Below are 23,711 nucleotides of genomic sequence, written 5' to 3'. Positions count from 1 at the left end.
TTCGCCTATTATGACGCCTACATGGTAGCCTCGACAGACTACGCCGCATGCTACATTGCCCCAACGGGCGCCTAGCTGATGGGACAAATAAAGACTCCCTTTGGTCAAGATAGTCGACAGGGCGATGAAGCGTATCCAAGAAGAGATTCTCAACAGCTGTAGCTCCATTAAAGCTTTCTGCGCAATATACTATACATCCACGTCAGACCCACCTGTCAGGGTCTGAATGCCTGTGTACGCATCCCCTTGGTCTATAAAAGGGAGACGCTCGCTGGAGAAAAGGGGATTCAAGGCCCCCCGGGGCAGAGGATAGACTCGTTCACACCAAGAGCAATACACCTCACAGTGGACGTAGGGTATTACGCTCCGGGCCCGAACCACTCAAAAACCCGAGTGTTCTTGTGTTCTTTCCCCTAAGCTAGATTGGCCTAATCGCTTAGCACTTTCCTGAGTACTTTCCCTCTGGGATTAGGCGAGTGCGTTCCGTCACCCCAGTTGCACGGACCTCGAACTGCCCAGGGAGCGTGAACCACTTCCCTGTACCTGGCCCCAGGCGACCGTGGCGAGCGGTCTCCGTCGGAGCGGGCCACCGGAGTGGACTTTGAGTTGACCGTGGCGAGCGGTCTCCGCCGGAGCGGCCCACCGTCGTCGAGAGTCGGCAGGGTAGCCATCACCTCCGTCCTCAGGAGCGAGTCCTCGCAGAGGGGGACGACGCCCTGGGGAAGGATCAGGTGCTCCGGGATGAAGACTTCCACCATCACCGCCAGTACTAGGACCTCCAAGGCTTCCTGGGTCAGGTCGCTGCCCTCCCCGCGGTGGTTCCTGCTGCAGTCGTTGAGGCCGGTGAAGCTCCAAGCAGGGCGCGGCCGCTGCTTCAGGGGGGTGTTGGTACCTGTAGCAGGGATACCCACTTCTACTGCAGCAAGGCAGGACCCGCGTAACAACCGGGGGCCACAAGTCAGGCTCTTACCTCACCGGGCCAACGGCCCCGGATCCGCTCCCCGCTCTAGGACGGGTCCGGAGACGCCACGTGTCCCCGAGGAAGGGAAGCTCCGAGCCAGCCACCGATATCCCAGACCTCTCATAGGGGTCCAGAACCTCCTCACGCCCGTCCGGACCTCCCACGCGCGTAGAGCTAACATACCAACGGGGGGGGGGGGTCCGGAGCCACCACGTGTTCCGTGGGCGCAGGCGCGAGTCTTCCGCTGGAAGGCTCGCCCACCCATCGCATTCAATGCGGGGGGCTGAGGCGTGCTCTGCCGCCGCGGCTCGCGGGGCAGACCTTGTCAGACCTCACTGTAGATTGCGTATTACCGAGGTACACAGTGCAGCCACCTGCGCCGCACCCGCGCAGAGCCGTCTGCCGCATTAATTGGATACGACGGCACAGCTCTATTTCATCATGCCTCCTACGCCGCAAGCTACGCAGCCCATTCAGCTATGTGGCAGGTGACGCCGCTTGCTACGCCTGGCGCCGTCCCGACAAGACAGCACCTGGACACGCTGAACAGGGGATTCCAGGAGTAGGCAAGGAAATCCAGGAGAGAGATCTCCTTCGCCTGCGGCGCCATAATATACGAGCAGTACGTTATTTTATACTACATCAATGGGCCCATCTGTCGGGGACCCAACGGCCATGTATGCGCCTCCCTTGAGATATAAAAGGGAGGCGCTCGCTGTACACGACAGACACGCTAGAGCACACTCAGACACACGCTGGACTCAGCTCCAGGCTGACCCAGACTCAAGCAATACAACACACAGTGGATGTAGGGTATTACGCTCCGGCGGCCCGAACCACTCTAACTGGCTGTGTTCATCGTGTTCTTGAGCGAGATCGAACTAGTCGCTAGCTAACCCCCGAGTACTCGCCCTCTGGGCTTAGGCGGGTGCATTCCGCCACCCGGCTGTGGTTTGCCACACCACGACATTTGGCGCGCCAGGTAGAGGATGGTGCAAGCGTTGGCTAGATCTCTAGGCTTCTGAGGCTGAGCTCATCCTCTGCAACGGCGACGAGAAGATGAAGAGAGGCATGGCGGCACCTATGCTGCATGCCACAGCGCCAAGGCAGCGGTGCCCTCGGGGCGGCGGCGCACGGCAGTGGCGCCTGCTGTGCGTCGCCACTGCGACACCTCAGAGCCGGCGCGGTGGCGCGCAGCGGAGACGCCCGCTGTACGTCACCCTACAACACTTCTGTGTCGGCTCAAGGTTTTCTCTCAAGCAACCACCAGGACTCCCCTGCGGTGACATGGCGTCGGCTCAAGGCTTTCTCTCAATGTGAAGCCTGGAGCCGACCGCTGTGGCCCGGGGGAAGTCTACCGCCGTCTCCTCTCTCGCCAGGACCGATTCTCTCTCGGTGTTGCTGCAGACAGGATCCCACCAGAAGGCGCGGGGGCCTAATGCCAGCACCAAGGTCGAGCCGGCGAATGACCGCCCTTCTCCACGCTCCGTGCTCATCCAAATGAGCACCCAGCTCGTGATGAGCGATCATCGGGCTGGCTTCCGGCGGCAGACGGCGCCGGCTGGGCCACTCCCATTCAAAGCCAAAGAATTCGTCTCCATGCTACCTAGGCATATGATAGTTCTTAGGCAGGGAAGGGCCCCCCGAGCTCCTGAGGTGATGCTGGATGATGCAGTTCAGGCACGTCCAGGATGCCTTCGCCTCCGACGACTGTGGAGAACTCAAAGGTGGCAATTCCACTCCGGCTGGGCATGTGCATGCCTTACAGAAGGCGGCCGAAGGTTACCCCTAGATAGGACTAAAAGAGTACATCCTTGTAATAACATGGTGCCTACGTGTGGTTCGGAGCGGTAAAGGTCCGCCCTTGTAAACCTGATCTCTGACTTCATCGCACAAACAGGCAACGCCAGCAAGTGGTCCAGAGCGGTAGAGGCCCGGCCTCGTAATCCCGACCTCTAACGTACACCACGATAACCACAATAAAGGAGCATTGCTTTCTCAGTCTTATCTGAAATTTACCTTGGTTATACTTATCCGTTTTGGTTTAACTGTGTCTTTCTCCCAAACGGAGTCTTTTCTTTAGTTACTAACGATCCAAGTTGAGTTGCTGGCTTGTGGTCAGGTGGGGACACCCCTTCTAGCTGGAAGACAGTTCGGACCCCTAGGGACCTGCTCAGGAGAAGTGGTGCCCGTATCCTGGGGTAGAAAAGCTTCGCGTAGCTTAGCCTGGTAATGTACCCTAAGCCTATGTACTTCACTATCCTGTTACGAGTCCCCTAGTATCCGAGACTGCTGTCCCTAGAGGTCCCGGACCCCTTTCTGGTATAAGGCCTGGTTTCCTACACCTTGCTGCAAGGTCCGGTGGCATAATTCATGGGATCGTCAGAAACGACTCAAGTCCACTCCGGTGGCCCGCTCCGGCGGAGACCGCTCGCCACGGTCGACTCAAAGTCCACTCCGGTGGCCCGGTCCGGCGGAGACTGCTCGCCACGGTCGACTCAAAGTCCACTCCGGTGGCCCGCTCCGGCGGAGGCCGCTCGCCACAGTCGACTCAAAGTCCACTCCGGTGGCCAGCTCCGGCGGAGGCCGCTCGCCACGGTCGACTCAAAGTCCACTCCGGCGGCCCGCTCCGACGGAGACCGCTCCCCACGGTCGGTTCAGGTCCACTCCGGTGGCCCGCTCCGATGGAGACCGCTCGCCACGGTGGCCTGGGGCCAGGTACAGGAAAGTGGTGCACGCTCCCTGGGCAGTTCTAGGTCCGTGCAGCTGCTTAGGTTGGTTCCGTACTCTAAGCCTGCACCTTCGCCGCCCTGCGGAGAGCGCTCTAGTACCCGAACCTGGCAACATGTGCTCCGGCCTTTAGGAGGTCTGGAGCACCCGCTCGCGACATGAGCACGCCAATACAGCCAAGTTGCGCTAGAACGCGTCATGATGGTGGCCCCACCCGCGGGTTCGTACATCTCCCGAGGTGGGCCCGGGGACCACTGTCGGTACCCCAGGACTTGGATACCCCCTCTTGCTGTGTCTAGGCAAGAGTCTCATAGTTATCATTAACTACGCACTGACGGCCGAGCAGCCGGACCCCTGTGGTCCGGAGCCCTACTCTCCCGGCAAACGGCCCGGACCAGCTCCCCGCTCGGGGAAGGTCCGGTGGCGCCGCGTGTCCCGGAGAAGGTAGCCCTCAGCCAAAACGGCTGGGGGCCCTGGCCTCCTAGGGAGTACCGGACCCCCGCCGGGTCCCAGATCCCCATATACTATCCGACACCCCGCCTGGGCTGGTCCGGAGCCGCCACGTGTCCACAGGTACGGGCACGCGCGCGGAGCCGCGTGGCTTCCACTGGAAGCCACGCCTACCTACCGCATTCAAAGCTGAAGGCGAAAGTGCGCACTGCCACAGCAGAGCCCGAGGCGGCTTTTGCTAGGTTGCACTATTGGTCGCGTGTTACCAAGGCGCACAATGCAGTCGCTGGCGAAGCCCACGCCGCGTATGTCAGTCTACTATGCCAGTTGGGCATGACGGCTCGGCTTCACCTATCATGACGCCTATATGGTAGCCTCGACAGACTACGCCGCATGCTACATTGCCCCAACGGGCGCCTAGCTGATGGGACAAATAAAGACTCCCTTTGGTCAAGATAGTCGATAGGGCGATGAAGCGTATCCAAGAAGAGATTCTTAACAGCTGTAGCTCCATTAAAGCTTTCTGCGCAATATACTATACATCCACATCAGACCCACCTGTCAGGGTCTGAATGCCTATGTACGCGTCCCCTTGGTCTATAAAAGGGAGACGCTCGCTAGAGAAAAGGGGATTCAAGCCCCCTCGGGGCAGAGGTTAGACTCGTTCACACCAAGAGCAATACACCTCACAGTGGACGTAGGGTATTACGCTCCGGCGACCCGAACCACTCAAAAACCCGAGTGTTCTTGCCCCTAAGCTAGATTGGCCTAATCGCTTAGCACTTTCCCGAGTACTTTCCCTCTGGGATTAGGCGGGTGCGTTCCGCCACTCGGCTGTGGGTATCCTAAAAAGTCCACGACAAGCTGGTTTTAGAGCAGTTGTTTGCATTGAGCCATGCCATAGGGCAAAGAGGCTCTAAGTATTTACTACCTCTGTCCCAAAATATAAATATTTATTGACTTCTGCTGATTATGTTTGACCATTCATTTTATTCAAAAAATTTGAGAAAAAATAAAAACAATTAAGCTTCGGTGAGCAACGCGAGCAGTGGCTAGCTAGCTTCGGTGTGCTTGTTAGGCCCGGTCAAATGACTAGTAGGTGAAAGACGGCTTCAGCCCAACGTACGTCGCTGCCACTCCCCTGCAAGGGACGAAAGTTCCTGCCGCGGTAAAAAATAAACACCAGCGTAAACTTTGTTTTGCTAGTTTAAAAATCGCACACACCAGCGTTAACGTCGGCGTGCGATGACTGACGCCAGCTTGCGGCGGGACGCGAGACGACGAGACCCGTCAAAATTACCTGGTAGAATAAGCGGCGCATGCCTTCCCGCCGTGCGTCCCGCGGGAGTTCTCTCGTTCGTTCGTTCAGCGCGAGCGACCCGTTGCGGACGTGTGAAAGAATTCCTCTAGAGCTCTTGACCGGTGGATATGGTAGCGGCGGTCAACGGTCGCCGGGGGGGAGCGCCCGGCCCCCCTTTCCTCTCCGCTTCGGGGGGAGCCGTCAGCCGTGGCATCTGTACCTGTGGTACGAGGGGGGGGGGGGGGGGGGGGGGGGGGGGGGGGGTTGGAGGCTAACACTACCTGCCAAAGTTACATCCGGTAAAAACTCGAATTGAGAGTTACTTGGACCAGCTCTGAGTCTGAGTTAGTATATATCTATATCGGTTTGCAATATAAGTAACTCTTTTGAGGGTGCCAAGTCTTTCAAGTCAGATATATCCACCTGGTTTTTAAGCGGAGCCGGAGGACGCTGGGATCTCAGCGGTTATTATAGCTTTTTCAAGAAAATTGTAACATCTACTATTTGCGTTTCACAAAAAAAAAAACTACTATTCGCGGCTTTTCTAAGTTGGAGTGGAAACCTCACGCAAATAGTACCATCAAGCTCTCGCTCTCTACTTTTGTCCACAAGTAACGTGGGTGCTGTCAGGTTGACCTAACATTAGGACCCCGTATAGAGGCCAACACTACAACTTCTATAACTGGCTCCTTGTACACATACAAAACTAGGCTTTTTTCCCCCCAAGAAATGTCAACAGTAGACTCCTGTTCAAGTTCAACCAGCCTGACTGGATCACATTTTCCTTTCGTGTTTCATGGAGGCCCCACCAAGCAATAATAAAGTGAGAGTTTCAGTGGTACCACGAAACTGCGGCATCTACGAGACCCCAGGCCCATTGAACATCCTACGACAGCCCAAGACTCTTATCGCTTTACAACTCGCAGCAACCAGCCCAGAATGCTATGGGCCGAGCCGACTGCTCTTCCCCACGGCTGCGATCCACCACCGATCAAGCGTCTCCAACCGCTCCACCCGTCGCGCCTTCCCGGCTTGCCGCGCCACACGTGTCGACGGAGCTGGCACGTGCCGCCGCGCGGGCCATCCTTATATTGTAGGAGAGGCTGTGACCGACCGCTGCAACCGGCCACGATGCTGCGGAGGGCGCTGCCGGCGTTGCGCTCGGTGAAGGACGGCGCGACGGACGCGGCCCGGCAGGCCGCCAAGGGCGACGCGCACTTCCCGTCGCTGCGCGGCCACCCGGCCGCGCGCGTGAACGCCCGCGAGTCCGCCGAGGGGCAGGCTCGCCTGGCCGCGGCGGAGGAGGAGCGGCGGCGCGGCGCCAGGCCGGAGGCCACCACGGTGAAGGAGTTCCAGGTGTACCGGTGGAACCCCGATTCGCCGGGGCGGCGGCCGTTCCTGCAGTCCTACTTGGTGGACCTGGCCTCCTGCGGGCCCATGGTGCTGGACGTGCTGCAGAAGATCAAGTCGGAGCACGACCCCACGCTGGCGTTCCGGCGGTCGTGCCGGGAGGGCATCTGCGGGTCGTGCTCGATGAGCATCGACGGCGTCAACACGGTGGCGTGCCTCAAGCCCGTGGACGCGGACACGTCGCGGCCGAGCATGATCACGCCGCTGCCGCACATGTTCGTGGTCAAGGACCTCGTCGTGGACCTCACCAGCTTCTACCAGCAGTACAAGTCCGTGGAGCCGTGGCTCAAGACCAAGGAGTGGAGGCCGGGCGGCGCGCGGTGCGAGCACCCGCAGTCGCCGGCGCAGCGGAAGAAGCTGGACGGGCTGTACGAGTGCATCCTGTGCGCGTGCTGCAGCACGGCGTGCCCGTCCTACTGGTGGAACTCGGAGGCATTCCTCGGCCCCGCCGCGCTGCTGCACGCCTACCGCTGGGTCTCTGACAGCCGCGACGACTACGGCGAGGAGCGGGTGCAGGCGCTGTCGGAGGGCTGGGACAAGCTGTACAGGTGCAGGATGATCAAGAGCTGCACCGCGACGTGCCCCAAGAGCCTCGACCCCGCCGCCGCCATCTCCGCACTCAAGGCCCTGCACCAGCTCCGCAAGGCCTGACGAACGAGAGGATGCCGGCCTCCTTCATGTCTACGCCGGCCGGTGCTAGTAGAACGTACGACGATGCGTCGTGCGTGTGTTCATCTGGGAATAAAGGATGCTTTCTCTCGTGGATTTCGTTGCTACTACAATGCTTCTTGCCTGTAACGACGTCGACCCAAAGAGTTCACTCTGTTCCGTCCCCGGAGCCCACCCCGATGTGAGCAATGCTACTTTGTCTTGTGGTTTGCTCTCTTTTTTGGAACGCAAATTCGAGTACTTTTTTAACGCAAAGTTTTGAGTTACACAATGAGACACTTGCACAACATCACACAAGATTACACGAACCTCACAATTACATGGAAGACATTCGATCCAGCGAACAATCACATGATGAAAAAGTATGAACAGTCACTTGGAATTTTGCAATGGAGGAATCCTGGCTTGTAGTAACACGCCACAGCTACATCAACAGATCTTGAAGCTCCGGATAGACACCGCTAGCGGGCGCCGGCCGCCTTCCTTCTTCTGCAGCGCGTGGCGGCCGCACTGCCCCACGGCGGCGGCCGCTGCGCAGGCATGGTCCCGCGGGAACCGGTGCCTCAGGCACACCTCCAGGCCGCAGCCCTTGCAGCGGATCCTGTTGGAGAACGTGAGCGCCTCCCTGCACCGGCGCGGGGCACGCCGGCTTGCGCTTCCTCGCCGGGTCGCAGCGCCCCGACCGCGCGTGCTCGTCGAGGATCTCCCGCTCGGCCTGCCCCGGCGCCGGCGGTGCGGCCCTCGTCGGCGGCCTTGGCGCAGCCGTGGCCCCGGTACGTGCGGTGCGCCGCACAGAAGAACCCGCCGCACCCGTCGCACTCGAAGGGGAGGAAGTCCAGCTGGTTGCAGTCGGCCTCGTCGCAGTGCGCGCCCAGCTCCGGGAACAATTCCGTGCCCCGACGCGCCATCGCCGCCCGATCCTCCTCTCTCGTCCCTCTCTCGCGAGCGCTGATGGGTAATGCGCCGGGAATCCAAAACAGCAAGCGCGCGCTGCCAACCTTCCTAGCGCGCGATGCTATAGCTGCCGCGAGCTGCACTCACCCACGTGAGTGAGTGATGTGACGGTCCAGATATTTATTTTCTTTTTTCATTTCTATTTTTTTTCCTTCACATTTCATTGACAACTTTTGCATGAAAATCATACTAAAAGATTATACCGAGACTTGTGTTTCGAAATTGTATGATAAATTTGAGCGTAAAAAGTTATACGAGAAATCTTTCAGATAACATTTTTATACAATTTATGCTAAAATGTTGTCCTCTGTAAGTTATATTTATAAAAATATACATTAAGTTATATATGTATCATGAAAGTTGTGCTAAAAATTGTATTTCAAGTTATTACGAAAGAGTTGTATGTAAAAATTATGTACACCATAAAAAGTTATGATGAGAATTTTTCCTTTTCAGTTGTTCTCTTTTTTTTATGTTCTATTATGTGTTGAAGTTCTCTTGACAACTTTTTTTTTATAAAAATTGTTGACTATTTGTACTCAAAAGTTATATGATGAATTTCATGCGTAAAAAATTGTATGATGAACTTGTGTAAAAGAATTTGTACGAGAAGTCTCCCTGATAAAGATAACATTCTACAAGTTATGCTAAAAGTTAAGTACAAGTTGTACTAAAAAATTATTCTTCAAGTTGCTAGAAAAAAGTTATACGTAAAAGTTATGTATATCATAAAAAGTTATGATGATTATTCTCCACTGAAGACGCGCAAAAGTTATACTAAAAATTTATATTTACAAATTATAAATTTCCAAAAGTAGAAAAATACAAAAAAAAAACTTTCCGAAAAAGAAAAGATTGCTGCTGTCGGAGATCGCACGCCAGGAAGCCTCCTGGGGCGCGCGCGCGGACTAGCATGGCCCCTGTGCCGCGTTGGATTTATAGGTTGCCGTGGACGTTTGTTTCAGACTCGGAAGTGGATTCGCACGAGTCGGACATTCGGACTTGGAGTGGATCCGTGACGGGTGGTTACGCATGTTACGGGACCCACCCATTATTTTTCGTAATCTTTTAACTGATGAAACCTGCGGACAAGCTCTTGCCGGTGGTGGGGCCACACCATCTTGGACCTGTTTGGTTTGGTTCTTTCAAGAAAATAGTAATATTTTGACCGGTAATTACGGTGTCAAACAAAGCCAGTTTACAAAACCAACTTCAGAACCCTGCACTAGGGATCCTGAAAATTCTAATGAGGCCTTTTGACCGTATGATTTGAGGCTGATCACTGTAGCATCACTGTAGCTAATCATCGATTAATTACCGTCATTAGATTTATCGCGAAAAGTTATACCCATCCCTGAAGAGATTTTGCAAATAGACTTCATTTGGTCATTCATGTGGAGGCTAGAATATCCGTTCTAGGAAATGTAAAATGGAACCAAACAGGGCCATGTTTCTTCTCACCGTCAGATCTTGATGGGACCGTGAACAGAAGACAACGAGCCTGTTCGACTGATAGGTTCTCGGCTTGTCTCGGTTTATTTCCTCTCACATAATACTATTTATTCTAACAGCCGAATACTATTAATCAGATCAGCCGAACAGCCTCAACATCCAGCGTTTCCGTACTCTTCCGTATTGACATCTACTCCCTCCGTTCTAAATTATAAGTCATTTCAAGAATCTTGTAGAGTCAAACCATCTCAGTGTTTGACCAAAATTATAGAGAAAAATACAAAAATTTATGACATCAAATAGGTATACTATAAAAATATAAGAGTTAAATACACCAGCGGCCCTCGAACTTGTCTCCAGGTGCCACTTAGGTCCACAAACTCGCAAAATCGAAATCTGGCACCCTGAACTTGTTAAGTTGTGCCACTTAGGTACATACCCCTTCAAGGGGCATGAATATATGCAAAAATGCCCTTAAGTTTTATCATCTTCACTTCCATGCGCCCTCCGCCGCTTCCTCCCCTGCGCCATCTCCTTCCCTGCGCCCTCCGCCGCGCTCTCCCCCTCCTAGCTCCCTCCGCCGCCCCTACCCCTCCCTGCTCCCTCTGCCGCCCCCTCCCCCTCACTGCTCCGGTGGCTCCACCACCGAGCGCGTGTGCCGGCCCCGCCGACTCGGCTCCTCCGCTCGATGCCGCGATGCGCCAAGGACGGGGCGGATCCAGGCGGCAGAAAGGAGTCACGGTGGAGGCCATGGCATGGCGGAGGTGGCGGCGGCGCGCCGCCCCCTCCTCCCTCCCTCCCTCCTCCTCCTCCCTCCGCCGCACCGAGCTCGTCCCATCTCCCTCCTCGCGCGCGCTATTCCACAACCCGCACGCGGCCGCGAGCCCCGCGGGGGCTTCGGCCCGCCTCGCCGCCACCTCGGCCTCGTTCCCGTTCGCGGCACCTGTGGCGCAGCTCCGAGCAAATCCGGGCGGCGGGGGAGGACCGATGGCGAGCAGGGCCGGCGCGAGGTCCTCCCTCCTCCGATGCGGCTTCCTCCGCCTCCCTCCTCCGGCACGACTTCCTTCGAGCAGCGACGACAAGCGGCGGCGGAACCCCGAGCCCACTCTCTCTCCGGTGCTCCTCCCTCCTACTCCTTGCCGGAGCTCGAGCGGATCTGGGCATCCCCCCGCCTCCTCGCCGGAGCACGCGCGGGCCGCCTTGCCCGCCGCGCCCGCCCGCTCGCCGCGCTCGCCGCGCCCGCCTCACCCGCCATGCCCGCCGCGTTCGCTATGCGCGCCGTGGCCGCCACGCCCGCCATGCCTGCCGTGCCGGCCCGCTCACCGTGCCCCGGCACCAGCAACAGCGGCGGCCTCGCCCGCCATGCCTGCTGGGGCCGCCGCGTTCACTTGCGCGCCACGGCCGCCCCGCGCGCGGAGGACAGGGGCTGCGGGACCTGCTCGGCGCCGGAGAGCTCGAGACCGGGGTCACAACCGGCGGCGGAAGTGGGGGCTGCGACGGAGAGGCACGGTGCGACGGCTGGCAGCGGAGGTGCGGCCCGCGGTGGAGGTGCAACCGCCGGTGGAGATGAAAGCCCAACGCTCCTCGTCCTCCTCCTCGTCCTCCTCCTCCTCCGGCACTCCTCGGAGGACGCCGCGGAGGCCGCGAACTCTAGGGGGCAGCGAGCGCGGAGTCGCGGGCTCTAGGGGTGGCGGCGAGCGAGTCCGCGAGCTCCAAGGGCGGCGGCGAGCGCGGAGTCCGCGAGATCCAGGGGCGGCAGTCACGAGCTACAAGGGGGCGGCGGCGGCGGCGGCCGCGAGCTCCAAGCCGGCGGCGCACTGGCGGAGGAAGCAGGGGAGGCGTGGGGGGAGAGAAAGAGATAGAATGGGAGGGGGAGGGGGTGAATGTAGAAGATAGCAACTTTGGAGGAGTTTTCTGCATATATTCATGCCACGTGGCGCCATATCAAGGGGTATGGACCTAAGTGGCACAACTTAACAAGTTCAAGGTGCAAGATTTCGATTTTGCGAGTTCGTGGACCTAAATGGCACCTGGGGACAAGTTCGAGGGCCGCTGGTGTATTTAACTCAAAATATAACTAACAAAGAATCTAATGATACTTAATTGGTATCGTAAATGTTATTATTTTGTTGTATAAATTTGGTCAAACTTAGAAAAATTTGACTCTCCAAGATTATTAGAATGACTTATAATTTGGAACGAATGGAGTAAATTGTTGTGTGCTCCATCTCATCGCTGCGGCCGCCTTTGGCCACCCCGCCTCGCAAGCTGCAGCGGCCCCATGTGATAGGCTCGCCGGTGGCAGCTACAGCGTCGAGAGGCTTCCGTCCCGTCCCCATCTCCTGCTCGTCTATTCTCCAGTCTCACGAGCCCCTGCTACGATGGCAGCGGGCCAGCAGCGTCCCCTGCCGCCCTGCGAGCCATGCTCTTGCCCCGGCCATGTGGCGCAGCCTAATTCCAACAATCTCCCCCATCACACATTGGTGCCTCTTAGCACTGACCGGGTCCACACCACAGTGCACCAATGACCGGCTCCACACACGAGCACATATGAGCCTCATACCCGCAGTCCACTGGGACTCAGGCCTACACCACCCAAATGTGCACGGGCATAGGAGATTGCGGACCCAGCCCTAAGACCAATTGCCAGCCCAAAACCAGGAGAGTTGCCCCAACCGGACGCACACCCGGAGGAAATCCTTCTGCACCCCAAAAACTAACTCAAGAGGTGAGAGACTCCCCCTATTTTTAAATTGGTTCAACTCTCCCCCCACAATCAATATGGGACTAATTCCAACAATTTCCCCATCACACATTGGTACCCCTTAGTACTGACCGGGCCCACACCACAGTGCACCAGTGACCGGCTCCACACACGAGCACATACATGCCTCATACCCGCAGTCCACTAGAACTCAGGCCTACACCACCCAAGTGTGCACGGGCACAAGATATTGCGGACCCAGCTCTGATACTAATTGTCTGCCCAAAACCAGGAGAGTTGGCCCAACCGGGTGCATACCCGGAGGAAGTCCTGCTACACCCCAAAAGCTAGCCCAAGAGGTGAGAGACCCCTCCTCACTTTTAAATTGGTTCAATTGAACCAATTTAAAAGTGGGGGAGTCTCTCACCTTGAACCAATTTAAAAGTGGAGGGAGTCTCTCACCTCTTGGGTCCGTGCACACTTGGGTGGTGTAGGCCTGAGTCCCAATGGACTGCGGGTATGAGGTCTGTATGTGCTCGTGTGTGGAGCCGGTCACTGGTACACTGTGGTGTGGGCCCGGTCAGTGCTAAGGGGTACCAATGTGTGATGGGGGAGATTGTTGGAATTAGTCCCACATTAGTTGTGAGGGGAGAGTTGAACCAATTTAAAAATAGGGGGAGTCTCTCACCTCTTGGGCTAGTTTTTTGGGTGCAGAAGGATTTTCTCCGGGTGTGCGCCCGGTTGGGGCAACTCTCCTGGTGTTGGGCTGGCAATTGGTATTAGGATTGGGTCCGCAATTTCTTGTGTCCGTGCACACTTGGGTGGTGTAGGTCTGAAACCCAGTGGACCGTGAGTGTGAGATCCGTGTGTGCTCGTGTGTCGGGCTGGTCAGTGGTGGACCTGTTGGTGTGAGGGCTATATGTATGTGCTCGTGTGTGGAGCCGGTCACTGGTGGACTGTGGTATTGACCCAATCAATGCTATGGGGCACCAATGTGTGAGAAGGAGATTATTGAGATTAGTCACACATTGATTATTGGAGGAGGGTTGAACTAATTTAAAAATGAGAGGAATTTTTTACATCTTACACTAGTTTTTTGGGTGTGCGTCTGGTTGAGCCAACTCTCTTGATTTTGGTCAAGAGCCGGGGCACAACAGCAGCTTCCCGGGCCATATCCTCTACGGCGTGCGGGAGGAAGACGAGCGAGTGGAGTAGCACACCCACGCCTCCTCCGATGCCGTCGAGGCGTCACCGCGTCAGCGTCCTAAAGTAAGCCGCTGCCACTAGCTGCCCCTAGCCTGCAGGCCTGCTCGATATTTTGACTGCTTGGCGAATGCTTATTTCGCTTTGATATTATCTGTTCTCCAGTGTTGCTTAATTAGGTGTTTTTGAAATATTTCTTTCACTGCACCTTCCAAGTTTACATTATATGCTGATGACGTTCCTTCCGATCTCCAAACAAATCTGTAGTACTCATTTTGATACCAATTTAATTTCTTCTTAGTCTAATACAAATTTAAAAACATAGAAACGGAATAACATAGATTTGCCAACTAGTTTTGCATCTTCCAGTTCAAGATAATTTTCAAATTTTATTACTCTTACGATGGACTGAAGTTAAGAAACTGCACGCCAATATGTCAACTATCTGTGTAAGCATCAGACAATTAACCATTCTAATTTTAGGTCAACGATCAGACTATGAAGAGCACAAATTGGGCGATAGAGCCGGATGGAAAACAAGGACCTGTGATGAAAAAAAAAACAAGAAGGACCTGTGATAAAACACTGGGCCGATCCAAAGTAGGCGCCCTGCTTTCTAGTTCCTAACGATAATCGAGTAATTGCTCAAAAATAAAATGATAATCGAGTAATTTCTGTTTTCCTTTTTTTGAGACAGTAATTTTTTATTTCCTTTTTTTAGAGGAATAATTTTTGTTTTCCTTTTTTTGAGCAAAAATAATTTCTGTTTTCCTAGTTAGTCGCTTTTTCTGCATGCCGCGTTGGGTTCTGCTTCGGATGCATAATTTGCAGCCCAGCCCATCGCGATGCTGCCGTTGCTGCGGATACGGCCCGTTGTGTTGGTACTGTTCGGCGGGTTTGTTTGATTTTGAGTTTGAGTCCACTAAAGGAGCTACACATTTTTTTCTATGGTCATGTTTGGATCCTCGTCAAGTAATGACTAGCTAGCTAACTGATAATAGTCTTTTCATGAAAAAAGATAATACTCTCTTTAGCTAGCTAAAGATTAGCTAATAAACAATTAGTTGGTTGTGTTTGGATCCAATAATTAGTTACTAATTGTTAACATTAATAGACCCATGTGTGGGGAAATTTAATAGAAATGTTAGGGGTAAAATGTTTTTTTTTGACTTTTAATGAGATAATACTATTTCAATTAGCTGGAATATGATTAGCATATTCCAAACACACCTATAAGATGCATTGGTTGAAAATTACTCCACCCATTCTAAATTATAGTTTGTTTTGGTATTTAGGTGACTATACATAGAAAAACATAAATAAAAAACTTAGAAAGAGCCATTGGCTGATTGGCTTGCATAGAAAAAAATTATGTACCTAGAAAATGTAAAATTAATCGGAACGGAGGGAGTAAAATGTAGTGTTATTAATGGGCCCAATTCATAACCTTGCTGGGCACCAACCCCTCGTCAGCCCACAATCGAGCAGAAGATCCCTTTCTTGGGAACGTAAAACTACCTTTCTTGGACCAGAAGTCGCGCACTTGAAAACCAGTGCTCAAGGTAAAGTTGCAACATCAAACCAAGATTAAGCTGCCAATGATTGGAAGAGGCTGTGGAAAATTAAAGTACCACCCAAGATGCTAATTATGCTGTGGAGATTTGTTCATGATTGTCTCCCCACAGGTCAACAATTGAAGAATAGGAACATTACAGCATCAGAGGTTTGCTGCCATTGTGCTAGAGAGGAGAATCTGCATCACACATTTATAGGCTGTCAGTTGGCTGAGGTATGGAAGGAATTAAAGAAACGAACAGGTCTCAAAATTAACCAAAAATGGTGTGGTTCTGCAAGGAATTGGCTATTTGACATCTTGTCCAGGTGCACCAGTAGAGAGACTACAATTCTAGCTATTGCATTTTGGCATATTTGGGAGGCTAGAAATGCAATGAGAAATGGAGAAACTGAACTGCACCCATGGTGCTTGGTGGAAAAAATTCTTGCATGTGTGGATATGGTCTTCCTGCATTGCTATCAATCTATCTCCCCCCAAAGGTGTGAATCCACAATGCCAAATCAATGGAGTCCACCGCCGGAGGGATGGATTATGATTAATGTAGATGCAGCTATTTTTGTGGATGCAAATCGTATGGGCCTGGGCTTAGTGGTCCGTGATCATAGAGGAGAATTCTTGGCCGCGTTCAGGCAAGGGATCGACAAAATCACAAACCCAGAGTTGGCTGAGACGATTGCTTTCAGGTGTGCACTTTTCTTTGCCATGCAACTGCCATATGATAAAGTTGTGGTGGCCTCCGACTGCCTGACGCTGATCAACAAGTTACGATCAAGAAAGGTGGATCGCTCACATACAGGGATTATCGTTGAAGATATTAAACAACTGATGAGAGTTTCCTCTGTTGTCTTTTCTTTTATTCATGTAAGCAAAAATTGTAATGAGGTAGCTCATGCTTTGGCTAAGTCAGCTGATCAGTTGTGTGTGTCAGAATGGTTTCATTCTCCACCTGAACTTATTTTGTCACTCTGTAATGATCGCCGTTGATCAAGAAAGATACCTATTGCTCTCAAAAAAAAAAAATCGCGCACGCCGTCACCCCCCTCCCCCCCCCAAAAAAAAGAATTTCCATTCCATTTCGGCACAGTTTTTTTTTTTTACCTCCTTCGCTCCTCCCCCCGCCCCAACCCTTCCCTTTCCTTCTCTACTCTTCTCCGACCCGCTCCGGTGCCCCACGCCATGCTGACCCCGCGTGTCCTCAAGCTCTCGCTGCTCCGCAGCCTCCGCGCGGCCGCCGAGCTTGCTCCGCCGTCGCGGCCCCGGTACGCCTCTCTGTTATCTGTCGTGGTTATCGATCACGTGGTATTGTTATGCGGCTGTGCCTGCGCGCGCCAAGTGTTTGCGCTAATGCTGCAGCCGGTGGCGCCGCCCAGGCCGCGATAGCGTCCTCGGTTGCTGGAGGTTTTTGTCTGGGTATAATTGGATTGGTAGGTTGGGGTGGGTTGGAGTGCGTGTGTGTGTGGGGGGGGGGGGGGGAGGGGGGGGGTTAGATTCGTCTTTGTTTGAGAATTCCCTGGAGGGGAGCGGGGAGGATTCCGGGAGTGACGCGGTTGCGTTTCATGGGAGTAAATCCAGGCGACGAGTAGTCGAGTACCTCGAAGTAGATGCTAAGCATTCTTGGTGCGAGTAGCCATAGCCTGTTTATGTATGTACCCTGTGCACTTCATTGCCAGATCGCTACTTGCAACATTATGCTGAATGTTCTGTTAATCTGGGTGGGTTCTGCTTGTAGATGTGATTAAGCAATGAATTCACCTGCAGTACTAGTGTTTGATAGCAGGATCTTATCATGATGGTATTACATTCCCTAATTTTCCTTGAAACCGGGCTGTCCAGGATCTGTTGATTCTTAATGTAAGTGTGAGATATGTATCTTTTTTATGCCTGTGAGTGCCTCTATGTTATATGACTATAAATTCCTACCATGTAATAAAATAACAGTATCCAATTTCATCATCAAAGTAATGCTTGAATGTATTAAGTATGATCTGTATGTTTTAGTAGATAGTTTGCTTTTGTCTTGAGTTATCAAGATTTTTCTGCTTCTACAGGGCGCTCCCTGCACGGGGTTACCATTCGAGAGGTTATTCTAGTGGTCGCTCCAAATATGATAGGCCAATGAGACAGTTTTCCGAACAGAACGAGTCAAGTCCCCGGCCATTGATATACTACATTGCTGTATGTTGTTTCTACGGGTTGCATCATCTTCTTATTTTTCAAATCTGTATTTGACTATAATGTTATCTACACTTCCATTTCATGTAAAATCATTTTCATGAGATTTTTTGGAAAACAATTATTTGGACATGTCCACTGCAATTCAGCCTGGATGAATCTTTAGAAGCATTCTGTATCATGTTGTGTACCCTATGGATGCTGTAGTCCCTTCTACATAAATGAAATGGCAGAACTCCTGCCTTTGTGCTTTTAAAAGGAAGCTCTCTTCATCAAAACATTTTTAACTGAAAACTTCATCAGGATTTCTGTATCAGAATTGTTCTTGAGCAGATATTGATTTTGCAGCCATCAGCTCTACTATGTTTTGCTGGACTAGCTGCTTTTGTTCATTACAATGATGAGAGGCGTGCAGTTCCCTTAGGTACTCAGAATTTTCCAACACTGCAGTTTTATGTGATATTTGGATGTTACACATTTTGATGCTATTTTTTGTTTGTTAGACTTGATGATATGACAATAGTTCTTTAATTCTCTGTTGTTCTATACAGATAGCATTTCTGTATACTCTGACATCATATGGAACTTCTTGATGATGAACTAGTGTGGTCTCAACACTTACTGTGTTATGGGCACTGTTAGCTCCATTCTACAAAATATCGTGGATATTACTGTTGCTATTTTTGGGTTGATCTTTTTCGAAGAGAAATAGTAGAAACTGCACGACATCAGTTTTTAATTTACGTTTTTTCCGCACATAGTAACTTTGCTTAAACAAGTGGTTCACATAAATTCTTTAGTAGTGTAATGACTGTGATCACTATTTCACTTTTGCATTTTACTTCGTGGTATTTCAGCTAAAGGAGGAGGACAGACCAGTGTTCCCAAAAGGTGTACTACCAATAGACCTGCAATAGGAGGGCCATTTAAGCTATATGATACAGAAAACAATGTGGTGACTGAATCAAAGCTTCGAGGAAACTGGACTCTGATGTACTTTGGCTATACATCATGCCCAGATGTGGGGCCAGCAGAAGTTCAGAAGATTGCTGACGTCATTAAGCTGTTAGGTGTGTTGCTATATACCACATTCTTCTTACACATTTAGTGATGAGCAGGCTATATAATTGCATGCATGTAATCAAGTATGCACTCTGCAAGGGTTTATGTGTATGTTTAGTTTATCATGTTTGTATCCAAGTTGGCTCCATCCTCAGTTTATTCAGTTTCTCTACGACCTATCTCAGCTATTACCAATTATCTATGATCTTTTGCTGAAAAATAACTCCTAATTATGTCTTCCATACTATGCTTACCCAGTCTTGGCTTCTGTTAGCAATCGCTATTTTTTTACCTACTCTGGCAGCTGGTTTTGAAGATTTGTGGTAGCCTATATTTTGCTTGCAATGAATAAAGTTGTCTTGGCTCAGCTATAAGCACTATTGATTTGCGATCTTCATAGTTTGTGCCTTTTTTTGTTTACTAGAGTCGAAGTATGGTATCAAGATTACGCCACTCTTTATCACAATTGATCCTCAACGTGATTCACCTGCTCAACTTAAGGCGTACCTTAGTGGTAAGTTACTCTGTGGGATTGGGATTTGAACACTCAAATTTTGAGTTAGATCTGCAAATGATAATTTGTGTCTCGTTTTAAATGCAGAGTTTGACCCGAGAATAGTAGGACTAACGGGTCCCATCAGTGCAGTAAGACAGATTGCACAGGAATACCGTGTTTTCTTTAAAAGGGTCGAGGAAGTTGGTCAGGACTATCTTGTAGAAAGCTCCCATAACATGTAAGTGCACATTGAAATGAGTTGTGCACATTGCCATGCTGATGTTGTTTCCAGAAATTGACTATATGAAGTTGCAGGTACTTGCTAGATCCATGCTTGGAGACAGTAAGATGCTTCGGAGTCGAGTATGAGGCATCAGATCTTGCTGAGGCGATAACAGCAGAGGTGAAGAAAGCATCTGCTTCATCAACGAATTAGTCTAGCGGTATTACCACTTGACATTCATTCGTTTTGTTGATTTCACTTGTGTAACAAAAGCAAAGATATACCTGTTTATGCACTTGGGAGCCTCTTCCTTTCTTCGAGTAAACAATTAGCTGAATTGTTAATACTTGGTAGCGGTTTTTTGAAGCTGTACTTTTTTAGTGCTTTTTGAAGTGAAAATATGCCTTTCCATCAGATAGTGAATCGGTAATATGAAATCCATTGCCTACTATAAAAATCAGATCAACAACTAAAAGAATTTCAATACGTAGTTATTCTGTACGTTCCATTGGCAGCATTATTGTTGCCTTTGTACACTCTAGCGTTAAAACTGTTCGATATCCCTTTTATTTTCATTTTGTGGACTGGTATGCACTGAAGTGTTCCTTTCGTATATATGTTGACCAAAATGTCCCATCCTGCAAAACTCTGTTCTTTTTGTCTCATTCTTCTGATTAATGATTTAATCTTGATCACACCGTGCTATTCTCGTTCTGTAGTGATTTAAACATGCCATGCATAGTAAATTTTATTTCCCACGTTATTCTGGCTCAGAGAAATTTATAGTTGGCCACTTCACCTGCTAACACAACTTTGCTATAACGAATTTTGCAGGGCCCAACATGGCCGTATCAGCAGTCCCTCTAACCTTTTGCTTCGAAGCACCTCCTCGCCCGTGTAAAGCCCTCACAGAAGGGGTCAAAGTGGACCTTCCATTCAGCTTCGCCTTGAATCACAACCGATGCAAGCTCCCATTTCTCCCGCTTGCTGTCTAAGATCTGAGCTCAACTGTACAGAATGGCACTCTTTTATGCGACGAAGTCTCTTTCGAGTTACACATCACTTGCAACTACAATTTTGTGACCGGCGGATGATCTCACAGTACACGCAGCATTGATCTGCTTGCTCTGGGCGTGCCAAATGACCTACTGCGCCTGCTTGCAGGTTTTGTAGCACCGGTTCATGAACCGGCTTCTGAACAGGTAAACGATGCGAGGCTTTAAGCGCTGTCCATGTTACGTCATGTGTAGAGTAGAGATCTATCTCACCGGAGAACAACTGTGAACCCCCGCTTTGGGTCGTGCCCCGGATTAGCTTTTTCTCCACGGGACGGGACGGAATGCCACCTGGCTTTCCCCTTTACCCTTTGCCCTTTTGCAGGTACTCGATCCGTGCATCGTGCGTCCGCCCCCGGCGAGACAGCGTCCACCTGCAGCCATTATGCCTGCCCAAGCCCGATCATTTCATATTCGTGTTCGTGCTAGGGCACTAGGTGTTGACATCTTGTGGGAGCCCTTTTTTTGGTCTAGACATTGAGCGACTAGAACAGCCCTGTAGCGTAGTAGTAGTAGTTCTAGCACTTTTATAGTCCTCTGCCCGTGCGTTTGGTACAAACTGGGCGTGATCTAGTGACTAGTGGTGGTGCTTTTCTTGTTAATTATCGTGTGATGGCTTGCTGATTGTGAATCTGGTGACTAGCCCTCTGCTTTGCTTGTTAATTACCCGTTGCACGTTGGGGTGGTTAAAATACGGTTACACTGCCCTTGGAGCCCGTGCGGGGTGAGCAATCTTCGCCAGCGGACAGGCTGCCTCTGCAGGTCTGCAGCGTACAAGGAATACTATATTCTTCTTGGCAGAGTCTTTACTCTGCTGTTGCTGCGTAAAACACGGCAGAGCCAATTCCAAGCAGCACAATATTCACAAAACTTTTCATCCACTAAACCAAACACGAGGTTGCGCTCTGTTTGTGTGCTGCCTGGAATTGGCAGCTCTGGACGGCATCGATGCCACGCTGAGCACGTAGCGTCACACTCAAAACTGCTGCCAAATGGAGAGGGCAGGGCACAAGCTTACGTATTGTGGCACCGGTCTCAAAATTTGAGCAGAGCATAGAAATATAAAATTCTTGACCCGCAGGAGTGGTTGGCATGACTGAGATCGGAGAGGCCGAGACTTTTGTTTGGAACAAGAATTTGCCGTGGTTTCAGAGGATCTCGGCGCGAAATGCAGGGGATTCACGTGAATTTGATTCAAGTTCCTATTGCAAATCATTCTCAGATTATGTCAACATACACGTAGCAGGAGTTTGTACATGTTCCAACACATACACCGGCGCGATGCGATCAATCTATACACCAAAGCTCCGCGTCCTCGCCGGCGTCGAGCCGCAGCGCGTGGTGGCGCACCGGCGGTCACCTCTTCCAGCTCCGGCTCCTCGCGAGCGGGTCCATGCCGCCGCCGACCCACGTCTCCTTTGCGATGTCCAGTGACAGCTTCAGGAAGCCGGGCGCCGTGCTCATGAACACCAGCTCCTCCTTGTCCTCCTCTGTTTCACTTTCACCGTCTCCCGGCAAGGCGTCCGCGGTCCCCTCCTCTTCGTCGACGTCGCCGGGCAGCAGCCCGCCGGTCCCTCTCCTGGACATGGACAGCCCCTTCGCCGGCGCCGAGCGGCACCGCATGAGGAGCAGCGCGTTGGGCGGCGGCGCCGGGGGTGCGTTCGCGCTCTCGTCCGTCTCCTTGCTCTGCGGCTGCTGCCCCTCGTCGTCGTCTTCTTGGTCGCGCTCCTCCTCGTCGTCCCCGGCGCAGTCTTGCTCCAGGGGCGCCTGGCCGCCTTCCAGCACCATGAGCCACTTGGAGAACACGCTCGCCGCGGCGCTCCCGCCGGCGCCGCGGTGCTCGCCTCCGAGTTCCTCGGCGTGACCGTTGTCATCGTCGGAGTCAGTGGTGGAGTCCGCCGCCACGCCGTGGAGGGACCCGAAGCAGCGCGCCTTGTGCCGCAGGCCCCGGAGCGCGCCGCCGAGGAAGGGCAGCGCGTCCCGCCTGATGCCGAGCGTCTCGAGCCACCCCACCTTCTTCCGCCGCCCGTGCAGCCGCTCGATCTCCTCCACCACGGTGAGCCAGCTCCTGCCCCCGTCCTTACCATGCTTCGTCGCCGCCGCCGCCGAGCCCGGCTTCCCCTTCTTGGGCCGGCCGACCTTGATCTGACCGACGCACGTGACCTTGGGCGACTGCGGCTCCTCCTCGTCCTCCGCCCTCTGCTTCGCCTTCGGCCCCCGGAACATCGAGCTACTCCCGCGCGCTTTCCCGCCAGGCAGCTGGAGCCGGCGGCGGCGCGCGGCCGCCGCCTTGTCCATGGTGGTCCGGGACGGGCTGCAGATGGGCTTGGGCATCAGCGCGAGGTGCTGCCGCGCGGGGAAGCAGACCAGCAGGTCCGTCGGGCCCGTGCCGCCCTTCCCGCCTCCTCCCACCGCCCCCGCCTTCTTCATGGCCGCGATCGGCTCCTCAGGCGGCCGGCGGCGGCAGCACGAGCGCTGTGAGATGGAGCAGCGGCGCTGGCTTCAGGGAAAGCGAGGGAGGGTGCGGAGGAGGCGCTTTAAAAGAAAGCGCGCGGACGAGCAGCTTTGCGGTCGCTTTTGCTCGGCTGCTCCTACTGCAGGCTGCCACTCTGTCAGTGATGACCCTTTTTCGCATCGACGCATCGTTTTCGGTTGCCGCTTTCTCTGTTTGCCGTGCCTTGGCTTCAGTTCTCTGCGCCTGCAGCATTTTTAGGACGGCCTGCATTTCCTCGAGAGAGCGACCGGCAAGCAGAGAACATACGGAGACAGCGAGACATCCATCAAACCTGCAGTCTTGTCTCTCTTGCTGTCATGCATCGTTTCATTCCATGGGTTGCAAAATTGGACCATTTCAACCCCATTGAGAGCCTTAAGGGATCATTTGGGGAAAAAGAAATGTTATCTGAGAACCTGCGTGCTTGATCTTTTTGTTTGGGGCCTTTTTCCAACCTAAGTGTGCAGTATGCATGGACTGTCAATTTAGAATGAACCAAACGGGGCCGGCCTCCTTTTTTATCTTTATGTTTAGCCTTTATTGAGGCTACAGCTATGTTTACTTCTCTCTTTTCTTAATTCTTGCTTTCGGTGCCTTGCCCGGCAGGATGTCATGCTGTACTTGCACCACTACAAGTTGCAGTATGGTTAGTTTCATGCATCACCTAACTGACCACCTAATCCACGGACTGGTGGCGGTGAAGCAACTGTTCCTAGCATAGCCTATAGTTTACTTTTGTCTTTGCATCATGGCTTTATGTTACAACCATACCTTTACAATAAGGGCCTGACTGCATTATG

General features: G+C 52.5%; 3 protein-coding genes and 1 pseudogene across 5 annotated transcripts; 2 read left to right on the top strand and 2 right to left on the bottom strand.

The window, feature by feature from the left end:
- The first annotated feature begins 6,572 nt into the window (after window positions 1-6,572).
- LOC120658839 (succinate dehydrogenase [ubiquinone] iron-sulfur subunit 2, mitochondrial-like) lies at window positions 6,573-7,786 on the top strand. Its single transcript, XM_039936995.1, has one exon. It carries the CDS (start codon window positions 6,573-6,575, stop codon window positions 7,500-7,502), a length of 930 nt encoding a protein of 309 aa, XP_039792929.1. The 3' UTR covers window positions 7,503-7,786.
- A 163-nt stretch (window positions 7,787-7,949) lies between these two features.
- On the bottom strand, window positions 7,950-8,428 carry LOC120662634 (annotated as a pseudogene).
- An 8,050-nt stretch (window positions 8,429-16,478) lies between these two features.
- On the top strand, window positions 16,479-20,667 carry LOC120660512 (protein SCO1 homolog 2, mitochondrial-like). 3 transcript variants are annotated; one of them, XM_039939061.1, is made up of 8 exons: window positions 16,479-16,668; window positions 17,458-17,584; window positions 17,930-18,005; window positions 18,439-18,651; window positions 19,068-19,157; window positions 19,245-19,377; window positions 19,455-19,542; window positions 20,197-20,667. In XM_039939061.1, exons 1-8 carry the CDS (start codon window positions 16,586-16,588, stop codon window positions 20,227-20,229), a joined length of 843 nt encoding a protein of 280 aa, XP_039794995.1. In that variant the 5' UTR covers window positions 16,479-16,585; the 3' UTR covers window positions 20,230-20,667. The 3 variants fall into 3 exon arrangements, with proteins under 3 accessions (XP_039794995.1, XP_039794994.1, XP_039794996.1); XM_039939060.1 differs by having other exon boundaries at window positions 19,455-19,582; window positions 20,197-20,595; XM_039939062.1 differs by lacking the exon at window positions 16,479-16,668 and adding an exon at window positions 16,992-17,260 and having other exon boundaries at window positions 19,455-19,582; window positions 20,197-20,595.
- A 928-nt stretch (window positions 20,668-21,595) lies between these two features.
- On the bottom strand, window positions 21,596-22,951 carry LOC120660510. The gene has a single exon (XM_039939059.1). It carries the CDS (start codon window positions 22,845-22,847, stop codon window positions 21,774-21,776), a length of 1,074 nt encoding a protein of 357 aa, XP_039794993.1. The 5' UTR covers window positions 22,848-22,951; the 3' UTR covers window positions 21,596-21,773.
- Between the last annotated feature and the right edge of the window lie 760 nt (window positions 22,952-23,711).

Source organism: Panicum virgatum, chromosome 2N, assembly GCF_016808335.1.
Source record: "Panicum virgatum strain AP13 chromosome 2N, P.virgatum_v5, whole genome shotgun sequence".
NCBI classification, from domain to species: Eukaryota; Viridiplantae; Streptophyta; class Magnoliopsida; order Poales; family Poaceae; genus Panicum; species Panicum virgatum.
The sequence above is the reverse complement of the archived record's forward strand: the minus strand, read 5'-3'. Positions and strand labels throughout refer to the sequence as shown.

Coding starts and splice junctions, on each gene's coding strand:
- LOC120658839 (XM_039936995.1), top strand. CDS start 6,573: ATGCTGCGGAGGGCGCTGCCGGCGTTGCGCTCGGTGAAGGACGGCGCG.
- LOC120660512 (XM_039939061.1), top strand. CDS start 16,586: ATGCTGACCCCGCGTGTCCTCAAGCTCTCGCTGCTCCGCAGCCTCCGC. Junction 16,669..17,457: donor GCTCCGCCGTCGCGGCCCCG/GTACGCCTCTCT, acceptor CTGCTTCTACAG/GGCGCTCCCTGCACGGGGTT. Junction 19,543..20,196: donor CTGAGGCGATAACAGCAGAG/GTGAAGAAAGCA, acceptor CGAATTTTGCAG/GGCCCAACATGGCCGTATCA.
- LOC120660510 (XM_039939059.1), bottom strand. CDS start 22,847: ATGAAGAAGGCGGGGGCGGTGGGAGGAGGCGGGAAGGGCGGCACGGGC.